Raw genomic sequence first — 12,079 nt, 5'->3', positions numbered from 1 at the left:
ACAATTGCGACCTGGCCAAGATAAAGCAAGCTGTTTGACACATATAACAACACAGAGTTACACATGGAGTAAAACAAACATACAGTAGAAAAATAAGTCTACATACAAAGTGAGCAAATGAGGTGAGATAAGGGAGGTAAAGGCAATAAAAGGCCATGGTGGTGAAGTAAATACAAGTAAAACACTGGAATGTTAGATTTACAGTGGAAGAAAGTGCAAAGTAGAAATAGAAATAATCGGGTGCAAAGGAACAAAATAAATAAATAAATACAGTAGGGGAGGAGGTAGTTGTTTGGGCTAAATTATAGATGGGCTATGTACATGTGCAGTAATCTGTGAGCTGCTCTGACAGCTGGTGCTTAAAGCTAGTGAAGGAGATAAGTGTTTCGAGTTTTAGAGATTTTTGTAGTTTGTTCCAGTCATTGGCAGCAGAGAACTGGAAGGAGAGGTGGCCGAAGGAGGAATTGGCTTTGGGGGTGACCAGAGAGATATACCTGCTGGAGCGCGTGCTACAGGTGGGTGCTGCTATGGTGACCAGCGAGCTGAGATAAGGGGGAACTTTACCTAGCAGGGTCTTGTAGATGACCTGGAGCCAGTGGGATTGGCGACGAGTATGAAGCGAGGGCCAGCCAACGAGAGCGTACAGGTCGCAGTGGTGGTAATATATGGGGCTTTGGTGACAAAACGGATGGCACTGTGATAGACTGCATCCAATTTATTGAGTAGGGTATTGGAGGCTATTTTGTAAATGACATCGCCGAAGTCAAGGATCGGTAGGATGGTCAGTTTTACGAGGGTATGTTTGGCAGCATGAGTGAAAGATAGTTTGTTGCGAAATAGGAAGCCAATTCTAGATTTAACTTTGGATTGGAGATGTTTGATGTGAGTCTGGAAGGAGAGTTTACAGTCTAACCAGACACCCAGGTATTTGTAGTTGTCCACATATTCTAAGTCAGAACCGTCCAGAGTAGTGATGCTGGACGGGCGGGTAGGTGCGGGCAGCGATCGGTTGAAGAGCATGCATTTAGTTTTACTTGTATTTAAGAGCAGTTGGAGGCCACGGAAGGGGAGTTGTATGGCATTGAAGCTCATCTGGAGGTTTGTTAACACAGTGTCCAAAGAAGGGCCAGAAGTATACAGAATGGTTTCGTCTGCGTAGAGGTGGATCAGAGACTCACCAGCAGCAAGAGCGACATCATTGACGTATACAGAGAAAATAGTCAGCCCAAGAATTGGACCCTGTGGCACCCCCATAGAGACTGCCAGAGGCCCGGACAACAGGCCCTCCAATTTGACACACTGAACTCTATCAGAGAAGTAGTTGGTGAACCAGGCGAGGCAATCATTTGAGAAACCAAGGCTGTTGAGTCTGCCGATGAGGATGTGTTGATTGACAGAGTCGAAAGTCTTGGCCAGGTCAATGAATACAGCTGCACAGTATTGTTTCTTATCGATGGTGGTTAAGATATCGTTTAGGACCTTGAGCGTGGCTGAGGTGCACCCATGACCAGCTCTGAAACCAGATTGCATAGCGGAGAAAGTGCGGTTGGATTCAAAATGGTCGGTAATCTGTTTGTTGACTTGGCTTTCGAAGACTTTAGAGAGGCAGGGTAGGATAGATATAGGTCTGTAGCAGTTTGGGTCAAGAGTGTCCCCCCCTTTGAAGAGGGGGATGACCGCAGCTGCTTTCCAATCTTTGGGAATCTCAGACGACACAAAAGAGAGGTTGAACAGGCTAGTAATAGGGGTTGCAACAATTTCAGCAGATCATTTTAGAAAGAAAGGGTCCAGATTGTCTAGCCCGGCTGATTTGTTGGGGTCCAGATTTTGCAGCTCTTTCAGAACATCAGCTATCTGGATTTGGGTGAAGGAGTGTTGCTGCAGGGGGTGTTGAGTTGTTGGCCGGGGTGGTGGTAGCCAGGTGGAAAGCATGGCCAGCCGTAGAAAAATGCTTATTGAAATTGTTGATTATCGTAGATTTATCGGTGGTGACAGTGTTTCCTAGCCTCAGTGCAGTGGGCAGCTGGGAGGAGGTGCTCTTATTCTCCAAGGACTTTACAGTGTCCCAGAACTTTTTTGAGTTCGTGTTGCAGGAAGCAAATTTCTGTTTGAAAAAGCTAGCCTTGGCCTGTGTATATTGGTTTCTAACTTCCCTGAAAAGTTGCATATCACGGGGGCTGTTCGATGCTAATGCAGAACGCCACAGGATGTTTTTGTGTGGTTAAGGGCAGTCAGGTCTGGAGAGAACCAAGGACTATATCTGTTCCTGGTTCTACATTTTTTGAATGGGGCATGCTTATTTAACCTCTATGGGCTAGCGTCCCACCTACTCAACAGCCAGTGTAATCCCGTGGCGTGTTATTCAAATACCTCAAAAATGCAAAAACTTCAATTTTTCAAACATATGACTATTTTACACCATTTTAAAGATAAGACTCTCGTTAATCTAACCACACTGTCCGATTTCAAAAAGGCTTTACAACGAAAGCAAAACATTAGATTATATCAGCAGAGTACCCAGCAAGAAATAATCAGACACCCATTTTTCAAGCTAGCATATAATGTCACATAAACCCAAACCACAGCTAAATGCAGCACTAACCTTTGATGATCTTCATCAGATGACAACCCTAGGACATTATGTTATACAATACATGCATGTTTTGTTCAATCAAGTTCATATTTATATCAAAAACCAGCTTTTTACATTAGCATGTGACTTTGCATGTGACTAGCATTCCCACCGAACACTGCCGGTGAATTTACTAAATTACTCACGATAAACGTTCACAAAAAGCATAACAATTATTTTAAGAATTATAGATACAGAACTCCTCTATGCACTCGATATGTCCGATTTTAAAATAGCTTTTCGGTGAAAGCACATTTTGCAATATTCTCAGTAGATAGCCCGGCATCACAGGGCTAGCTATTTAGACACCCAGCAAGTTTAGCACTCACCAAAGTCAGATTTACTATAAGAAAAATGTTATTACCTTTGCTGTTCTTCGTCAGAATGCACTCCCAGGACTTCTACTTCAATAACAAATGTTGGTTTGGTCCCAAATAATCCACTGTTATATCCAAATAGCGGTGTTTTGTTCGTGCGTTCAAGACACTATCCGAAAGGGTAAATAAGGGTGACGAGCATGGCGCATTTCGTGACAAAAAAAATCTAAATATTCCATTACCGTACTTCGAAGCATGTCAACCGCTGTTTAAAATCCATTTTTATGCCATTTTTCTCGTAAAAAAGCGATAATATTCCGACCGGGAATCTGCGTTTAGGTAAACAGACGAAAGAAAATAAAGCATGGGGTCGACTCGGGCACGTGCCTAAGCCCATAGTACTCTGATCGGCCACTTGCCAAACGCGATAATGTGTTTCAGCCAGAGGCTGCCTCAATATCATTCCGCTTTTTCCCGGGCTCTGAGAGCCTATGGGAGCAGTAGGAAGTGTCACGTTATAGCAAAGATCCTCAGTCTTCAATAAAAAGAGCCAAGATGAACAACAACTTGTCAGACAGGCCACTTCCTGCATGGAATCTTCTCAGGTTTTGGCCTGCCATATGAGTTCTGTTATACTCACAGACACCATTCAAACAGTTTTAGAAACTTTAGGGTGTTTTCTATCCAAAGCCAATAATTATATGCATATTCTAGTTACTGGGCAGGAGTAGTAACCAGATTAAATCAGGTACGTTTTTTATCCGGCCGTGTCAATACTGCCCCCTAGCCCTAACAGGTTAAGATGGTGAGGAAGGCACTTTTAAAGAATAACCAGGCATCCTCTACTTTCGGAATGAGGTCAATATCCTTCCAGGATACCTGGGCCAGGTTGATTAGAAAGGCCTGCTCGCTGAAGTGTTTTAGGGAGCGTTTGACAGTGATGAGGGGTGGTCGTTTGACCGCAGACCCATTACGGACGCAGGCAATGATGCAGTGATCTCTGAGATCCTGGTTGAAGACAGCAGTGGTGTATTTAGAGGGCAGGTTGGTTAGGATGACATCTATGAGGGTGCCCGTGTTTATGGCTTTGGGGTTGTACCTGGTAGGTTCATTGATAATTTGTGTGAGATTGAGGGCATCAAACTTAGATTGTAGGATGGCTGGGGTGTTAAGCATGTCCCAGTTTAGGTCACCTAACAGTATGAACTCTGAAGATAGATGGGGTACAATCAATTCACATATGGTGTCCAGAGCACAGCTGGGGGCAGAGGGGGGTCTATAGCAGGCGGCAACGGTGAGAGACTTGTTTTTAGAGAGGTGGATTTTTAAAAGTAGAAGTTCAAATTGTTTGGGTACAGACCTGGATAGTAGGACAGAATCTCTGCAGTAGATTGCAACACTGCCCCCTTTGGCCGTTCTATCTTGTCTGAAAATGTTAACCACATTATTCAAATAATTAGTAAAAATAGTACCAATAAGGGTGTCAGATAAGCTGGTCAGTCTGGTCTGATAGATACATACAGATAGATGAAGTATTCAGAAAGGGGTTACAGTAGGGGAGACAGGTAGCCTAGTGGTTAGGGGGGGGAGGCAGGTAGCCTAGTGGTTGGGGGGGGGGGGGAGGCAGGTAGCCTAGTGGTTAGAGAGGGGAGGCAGGTAGCCTAGTGGTTAGGGGGGGGGAGGCAGGTAGCCTAGTGGTTAGAGGAGGCAGGTAGCCTAGGGGTTACAGTAGGGGAGGCAGGTAGCCTAGTGGTTAGAGCGTTGGGCCAGTATTACAGATACAGATAGCTGGAGTATTCAGAAAGTCAGATTTTTACATTTACATTTTAGTTATTTAGCAGACGCTCTTATCCAGAGCGACTTACAGTAGTGAATGCATACATTTAATTTCATGAATTTTTAATTTTTAATTTTTTAATTTTATTTTTGTATTTCTTTCTTCAATTAGTCGTGGCAGCAGTTCATTTCTTCTGAGGCGTACCTTTTCGGAGAAGTCTAAATTGATGAATATTGTGGTTCCCTTCAGTCACTTGGTTCTCCTGAGAATATCCTCCTTGTCTTTGAACCTGAGCACTTTCACCACTATAGATCTGGGCCGCCCATCAGGGCAGTTTCACCACTATAGATCTGGGCCGCCCATCAGGGCAGTTTCACCACTATAGATCTGGGCCGCCCATCAGGGCAGTTTCACCACTATAGATCTGGGCCGCCCATCAGGGCAGTTTCACCACTATAGATCTGGGCCGCCCATCAGGGCAGTTTCACCACTATAGATCTGGGCCGCCCATCAGGGCAGTTTCACCACTATAGATCTGGGCCGCCCATCAGGGCAGTTTCACCACTATAGATCTGGGCCGCCCATCAGGGCAGTTTCACCACTATAGATCTGGGCCGCCCATCAGGGCAGTTTCACCACTATAGATCTGGGCCGCCCATCAGGGCAGTTTCACCACTATAGATCTGGGCCGCCCATCAGGGCAGTTTCACCACTATAGATCTGGGCCGCCCATCAGGGCAGTTTCACCACTATAGATCTGGGCCGCCCATCAGGGCAGTTTCACCACTATAGATCTGGGCCGCCCATCAGGGCAGTTTCACCACTATAGATCTGGGCCGCCCATCAGGGCAGTTTCACCACTATAGATCTGGGCCGCCCATCAGGGCAGTTTCACCACTATAGATCTGGGCCGCCCATCAGGGCAGTTTCACCACTATAGATCTGGGCCGCCCATCAGGGCAGTTTCACCACTATAGATCTGGGCCGCCCATCAGGGCAGTTTCACCACTATAGATCTGGGCCGCCCATCAGGGCAGTTTCACCACTATAGATCTGGGCCGCCCATCAGGGCAGTTTCACCACTATAGATCTGGGCCGCCCATCAGGGCAGTTTCACCACTATAGATCTGGGCCGCCCATCAGGGCAGTTTCACCACTATAGATCTGGGCCGCCCATCAGGGCAGTTTCACCACTATAGATCTGGGCCGCCCATCAGGGCAGTTTCACCACTATAGATCTGGGCCGCCCATCAGGGCAGTTTCACCACTATAGATCTGGGCCGCCCATCAGGGCAGTTTCACCACTATAGATCTGGGCCGCCCATCAGGGCAGTTTCACCACTATAGATCTGGGCCGCCCATCAGGGCAGTTTCACCACTATAGATCTGGGCCGCCCATCAGGGCAGTTTCACCACTATAGATCTGGGCCGCCCATCAGGGCAGTTTCACCACTATAGATCTGGTCCGCCCATCAGGGCAGTTTCACCACTATAGATCTGGGCCGCCCATCAGGGCAGTTTCACCACTATAGATCTGGGCCGCCCATCAGGGCAGTTTCACCACTATAGATCTGGGCCGCCCATCAGGGCAGTTTCACCACTATAGATCTGGGCCGCCCATCAGGGCAGTTTCACCACTATAGATCTGGGCCGCCCATCAGGGCAGTTTCACCACTATAGATCTGGGCCGCCCATCAGGGCAGTTTCACCACTATAGATCTGGGACGCCCATCAGGGCAGTTTCACCACTATAGATCTGGGCCGCCCATCAGGGCAGTTTCACCACTATAGATCTGGGCCGCCCATCAGGGCAGTTTCACCACTATAGATCTGGGCCGCCCATCAGGGCAGTTTCACCACTATAGATCTGGGCCGCCCATCAGGGCAGTTTCACCACTATAGATCTGGGCCGCCCATCAGGGCAGTTTCACCACTATAGATCTGGGCCGCCCATCAGGGCAGTGCCATTCCTATGGCCCTTCTCCATCTCGATGAGTTTAGGGTCCAGTTTGAGTTGATCTGCCAGGAGTTTCTTGACCTTGACTTCTGTTTCATGCTAAGTTTCCGTCTTTACGTCCTCAATTCCATCGATTTAAAATGTTAATGCGCCTCAATTGGTTCTTACTCCTTTGGATGAGTGCTTGTCAAATGTTTTTTGGATAATTGCAAAATCCTCAGACATGGTTTTGAATGCGGTCTGACTGTTGACTATGTCTGTTGTTGTCTGTTTTGTCCGTAGCCATGAGTTTGCCCGGGGCCTAGTGGAGGTCCAGGAAGAAGTGAAGGAGGAGGGGGTGGGGCATGTTGCCATGAGGAACCTGTTCTCCCTGGAGACCAGCTCCCTGGAGACCAGCTCCATGGAGACGATTACCGTGGAGAAGAAGAGCAGGAAGAGGCACATTAGAGAGTCAGCTGATCGCCTGGAGCTCAGCAAGAAGGTCAGTACTATTGATTGATCGATTGACTGGAGCTACAGAAGAAAGTCATCCTGGACACCACAAGTAATGTGGTCTTTTTTCAGTCTTAGAGGAGTTAACCCTTTCCTCTCCATATCCCTGCTATCTGTCCCTTGTAGGTTGAGGAGAGAGAGCAGAGTTTTAAAACTGTAGGTTGAGGAAAGAGATTTAACCCCTTCCTGTCCTGTTGTAGGTTGAGGAGAGAGCAGCATTTTAACCACTTCCTGTCCATATCCCTGCTATCTGTCCCTTGTAGGTTGAGGAGAGAGAGCAGAGTTTTAAAACTGTAGGTTGAGGAAAGAGATTTAACCCCTTCCTGTCCTGTTGTAGGTTGAGGAGAGAGCAGAGTTTTAACCACTTCCTGTCCTGTTGTAGGTTGAGGAGAGAGCAGCATTTTAACCCCTTCCTGTCCCCCTGTAGGTTGAGGAGAGAGCAGCATTTTAATCACTTCCTGTCCCCCTGTAGATTGGGGAAAGAGCAGAGTTTTATCCACTTCCTGTCCCACTGTAGGTTGAAGAGAGAGCAGAGTTTTATCCACTTCCTGTCCCCCAGTAGGTTGAAGAGAGAGCAGAGTTTTAACCACTTCCTGTCCCCCTGTAGGTTGAAGAGAGAGCAGAGTTTTAACCACTTCCTGTCCCCCTGTAGGTTGAAGAGAGAGCAGAGTTTTATCCACTTCCTGTCCCCCTGTAGGTTGAGGAGAGAGCAGAGTTTTAACCACTTCCTGTCCCCCTGTAGGTTGAGGAGAGAGCAGAGTTTTAACCACTTCCTGTCCCCCTGTAGGTTGAAGAGAGAGCAGAGTTTTATCCACTTCCTGTCCCCCTGTAGGTTGAAGAGAGAGCAGAGTTTTATCCACTTCCTGTCCCCCTGTAGGTTGAGGAGAGAGCAGAGTTTTAACCCCTTCCTGTCCCCCTGTAGGTTGAGGAGAGAGCAGCATTTTAATCACTTCCTGTCCCCCTGTAGATTGGGGAAAGAGCAGAGTTTTATCCACTTCCTGTCCCACTGTAGGTTGAAGAGAGAGCAGAGTTTTATCCACTTCCTGTCCCCCTGTAGGTTGAGGAGAGAGCAGAGTTTTAACCACTTCCTGTCCTGTTGTAGGTTGAGGAGAGAGCAGCATTTTAACCCCTTCCTGTCCCCCTGTAGGTTGAGGAGAGAGCAGCATTTTAATCACTTCCTGTCATGTTGTAGGTTGAGGAGAGAGCAGCATTTTAACCACTTCCTGTCCCCCTGTAGATTGGGGAAAGAGCAGAGTTTTATCCACTTCCTGTCCCACTGTAGGTTGAAGAGAGAGCAGAGTTTTATCCACTTCCTGTCCCCCTGTAGGTTGAGGAGAGAGCAGAGTTTTATCCACTTCCTGTCCCCCTGTAGGTTGAAGAGAGAGCAGAGTTTTATCCACTTCCTGTCCCCCTGTAGGTTGAAGAGAGAGCAGAGTTTTAACCACTTCCTGTCCCCCTGTAGGTTGAAGAGAGAGCAGAGTTTTAACCACTTCCTGTCCCCCTGTAGGTTGAAGAGAGAGCAGAGTTTTAACCACTTCCTGTCCCCCTGTAGGTTGAAGAGAGAGCAGAGTTTTAACCACTTCCTGTCCCCCTGTAGGTTGAAGAGAGAGCAGAGTTCCGTAAGAAGCAGAACAGTGACAACCTGACCCATCCTCCTGAGTTCATAGTTCGTCCCCGAGGACAGACTGTCTGGGAGGGCAAGACTGTCAAGCTGCACTGCACCGTGTCTGGATGGCCCAAACCACGTATTGCATGGTGAGACACACAAACAGACACACACATACACCCTCTCCTGCTGCCCTTCATCCCTCTACTGCTGCCTTTCATCCCTCTCCCGCTGCCTTACATCCCTCTCCCACTGCCTTTCATCCCTCTCCTGCTGCCTTTCATCCCTCTCCCGCTGCCTTTCATCCCTCTACTGCTGCCTTTCATCCCTCTCCTGCTGCCTTTCATCCCTCTCCCGCTGCCTTCCTCTCATCCCTCTCCTGCTTGCCCTCTTTCATCCCTCTCCCACTGCCTTTCATCCCTCTCCCGCTGCCTTTCATCCCTCTCCTGCTGCCTTTCATCTCTCTCCTGCTGCCTTTCATCTCTCTCCCGCTGCCTTTCATCCCTCTCCCGCTGAACCTTCGCCCCAGTCTGAGGTTCTGAGGCTCTGGAGCAGGTTTTCATCAAGGATCTCTCTTTACTTTGCTCCGTTCATCTTTCCCTCGATCCTGACTAGTCTCCCAGTTCCTGCCTCTGAAAAACATCCCCACAACATGATGCTGCCACCACCATGCTTCACCGTAGGGATGGAGCCAGGTTTCCTCTAGACGTGACACTTAGCATTCAGACCAAAGAGTTAAATCTTGGTTTCATCAGACCAGAGAATCTTGTTTCTCATGGTCTGAGAGTCCTTTAGGTGCTTTTTGGCAAACTCCAAGTGGACTGTCATGTGCTTTTTACTGAGTAGTGGCTTCCGTCTGGCCACTCTACCATAAAGGTCTGATTGGTGGAGTGCTGCAGAGATGGTTGTCCTTCTGGAAGGTTCTACCATCTCCACAGAGGAACTCTGGAGCTCTTGGTCACCTCCCTAACCAAGGCCCTTCTCCCCTGATTGCTCAGTTTGGCCGGGCGGCCAGCTCTAGAAAGAGTCTTGGTGGTTCCACACTTCTTCCATTTAAGAATGATGGAGGCCACTGTGTTCTTGGGGAACTTCAATGCTACAGACATTTTTTGGTACCCTTCCCCAGTTCTGTGCCTCGACAGAATCCTGTCTCGGAGCTCTATGGACAATTTCTTAGGGTTTTTCACGGTCAACAGTTTCCTGTGTGTGTCAAGAATGGTCCACCACCCAATGGACATCCAGGCTACTTGACACAACTGTGGGAAGCATTGGAGTCAACTTGGGCCAGCATCCCTGTGGAACGATTTCAACGCCTTGTAGAGTCCATGCCCCGACGAATTGAGGCTGTTCTGAGGGCAAAAGGGGGTGCAACTCAATATTATGAAGGTGTTCCTAATGTTTTGTTCACTCAGTGTATTATACTTCAGCTCTCATCAAGAGTCAAGCCTCTCTAGCCCAGAGATCTCTTTCTCTCCTTTTCTGTTCTTCTGAAAACAATGTCTTCTCTCACTCCCTCCATCAGGTATAAGAACAATGTGGTGATAGATGACAAGGTCCATCCTGACAAGTACACAGCAGAGAGTAACTACAACATGCACTCTCTGGAAATCAAGAGGTAGGTAGCTGTAGTAACCATGACAACACTCTCTGTAGATCAAAAGGTAGTAGCTATAGTAACCATGACATCACTCTGTAGATCAAGAGGTAGGTAGCTGTAGTAGCTATAGTAACCATGACATCACTCTGTAGATCAAGAGGTAGGTAGCTGTAGTAGCTATAGTAACCATGACATCACTCTGTAGATCAAGAGGTAGGTAGCTGTAGTAGCTATAGTAACCATGACAACACTCTCTGTAGATCAAGAGGTAGGTAGCTGTAGTAGCTATAGTAACCATGACATCACTCTCTGTAGATCAAGAGGTAGGTAGCTGTAGTAGCTATAGTAACCATGACATCACTCTCTGTAGATCAAGAGGTAGGTAGGTGTAGTAGCTATAGTAACCATGACAACACTCTCTGTAGATCAAGAGGTAGGTAGCTGTAGTAGCTATAGTAACCATGACAACACTCTCTGTAGATCAAGAGGTAGGTAGCTGTAGTAGCTATAGTAACCATGACAACACTCTCTGTAGATCAAGAGGTAGTAACTATAGTAACCATGACATCCCTCTCTGTAGATCAAGAGGTAGGTAGCTGTAGTAGCTATAGTAACCATGACAACACTCTCTGTAGATCAAGAGGTAGGTAGCTGTAGTAGCTATAGTAACCATGACATCACTCTCTGGAAATCAAGAGGTAGTAACTATAGTAACCATGACATCACTCTGTAGATCAAGAGGTAGGTAGGTGTAGTAGCTATAGTAACCATGACAACACTCTCTGTAGATCAAGAGGTAGGTAGCTGTAGTAACTATAGTAACCCTGTATGGTTGTATGGTATATCAGACAGGGCTGTGTTGTGGTTGTTGTGGAGGTGTCGTAATGTCCGTGTTCTGCCTTGTAGCTGTGACTTCCTGGACACGGCTCAGTACCGTGTGTCTGCTCTCAACATAAAGGGAGAGAGCTCCTCCGTGGCCACTGTGGTTATCAAGAGTATGTTCTTCTCCTCTCAAATCATGTTCTTACGTCTCTTCTGTATCTCTAAATATAACTTTGTTTTTGCCAATATAGTTTATATTGATCTCAACTTGCTGAATCAAATATGTGTTATTCATATTCATTTACTTATCATTTAAATCTCCACCAGGGTTCCAGGAGGGACAGAAAGTGGGACCTCTTGATGCTAAACCACGTGAGTCTAGTCTGAAATCTGGCTCCTGTCTGTCTCTCTGTATGCTTTAGATGTGTTAACCCTAAACCGTGTGAATCTGGCTCCTGTCTGTCTCTCTGTATGTTGTAAAGGTGTAATGGTATAGTTCAGTATGAACGTTGTCTTAGTTCTAGTCTCCTGTCTGTCTCTCTGTGCTGTAGAGGTGTCATGGTATAGTTCAGTATGAACGTTGTCTTAGTTCTAGTCTCCTGTCTGTCTCTCTGTGCTGTAGAGGTGTCATGGTATAGTTCAGTATGAACGTTGTCTTAGTTCTAGTCTCCTGTCTGTCTCTCTGTATGTTGTAAAGGTGTCATGGTATAGTTCAGTATGAACGTTGTCTTAGTTCTAGTCTCCTGTCTGTCTCTCTGTGCTGTAGAGGTGTCATGGTATAGTTCAGTATGAACGTTGTCTTAGTTCTAGTCTCCTGTCTGTCTCTCTGTGCTGTAGAGGTGTCATGGTATAGTTCAGTATGAACGTTGTCTTAGTTCT

General features: G+C 47.0%; 1 protein-coding gene across 5 annotated transcripts in view; it reads left to right on the top strand.

Moving 5' to 3' along the window:
• The window catches only part of myom1a (myomesin 1a (skelemin)), a 98,051-nt gene that overhangs the window by 12,379 nt on the left and 73,593 nt on the right, over window positions 1-12,079 (top strand). For all 5 annotated transcript variants that reach the window (XR_014391813.1, XM_082973161.1, XM_082973160.1 and 2 more), the window contains 5 exons: window positions 6,966-7,164; window positions 8,773-8,930; window positions 10,304-10,396; window positions 11,285-11,373; window positions 11,528-11,572. Coding sequence is in view for 4 of the 5 variants with exons in the window: in XM_082973160.1 (XP_082829286.1) it covers window positions 6,966-7,164; window positions 8,773-8,930; window positions 10,304-10,396; window positions 11,285-11,373; window positions 11,528-11,572 (584 nt within the window). In the remaining variant the exon portion in view is untranslated. The remainder of the gene's footprint in view (window positions 1-6,965; window positions 7,165-8,772; window positions 8,931-10,303; window positions 10,397-11,284; window positions 11,374-11,527; window positions 11,573-12,079) is intronic.

Source organism: Salmo salar, chromosome 03 (assembly GCF_965601325.2).
Source record: "Salmo salar chromosome 03, fSalSal1, whole genome shotgun sequence".
NCBI lineage: Eukaryota > Metazoa > Chordata > Actinopteri > Salmoniformes > Salmonidae > Salmo > Salmo salar.
The sequence above is the reverse complement of the archived record's forward strand: the minus strand, read 5'-3'. Positions and strand labels throughout refer to the sequence as shown.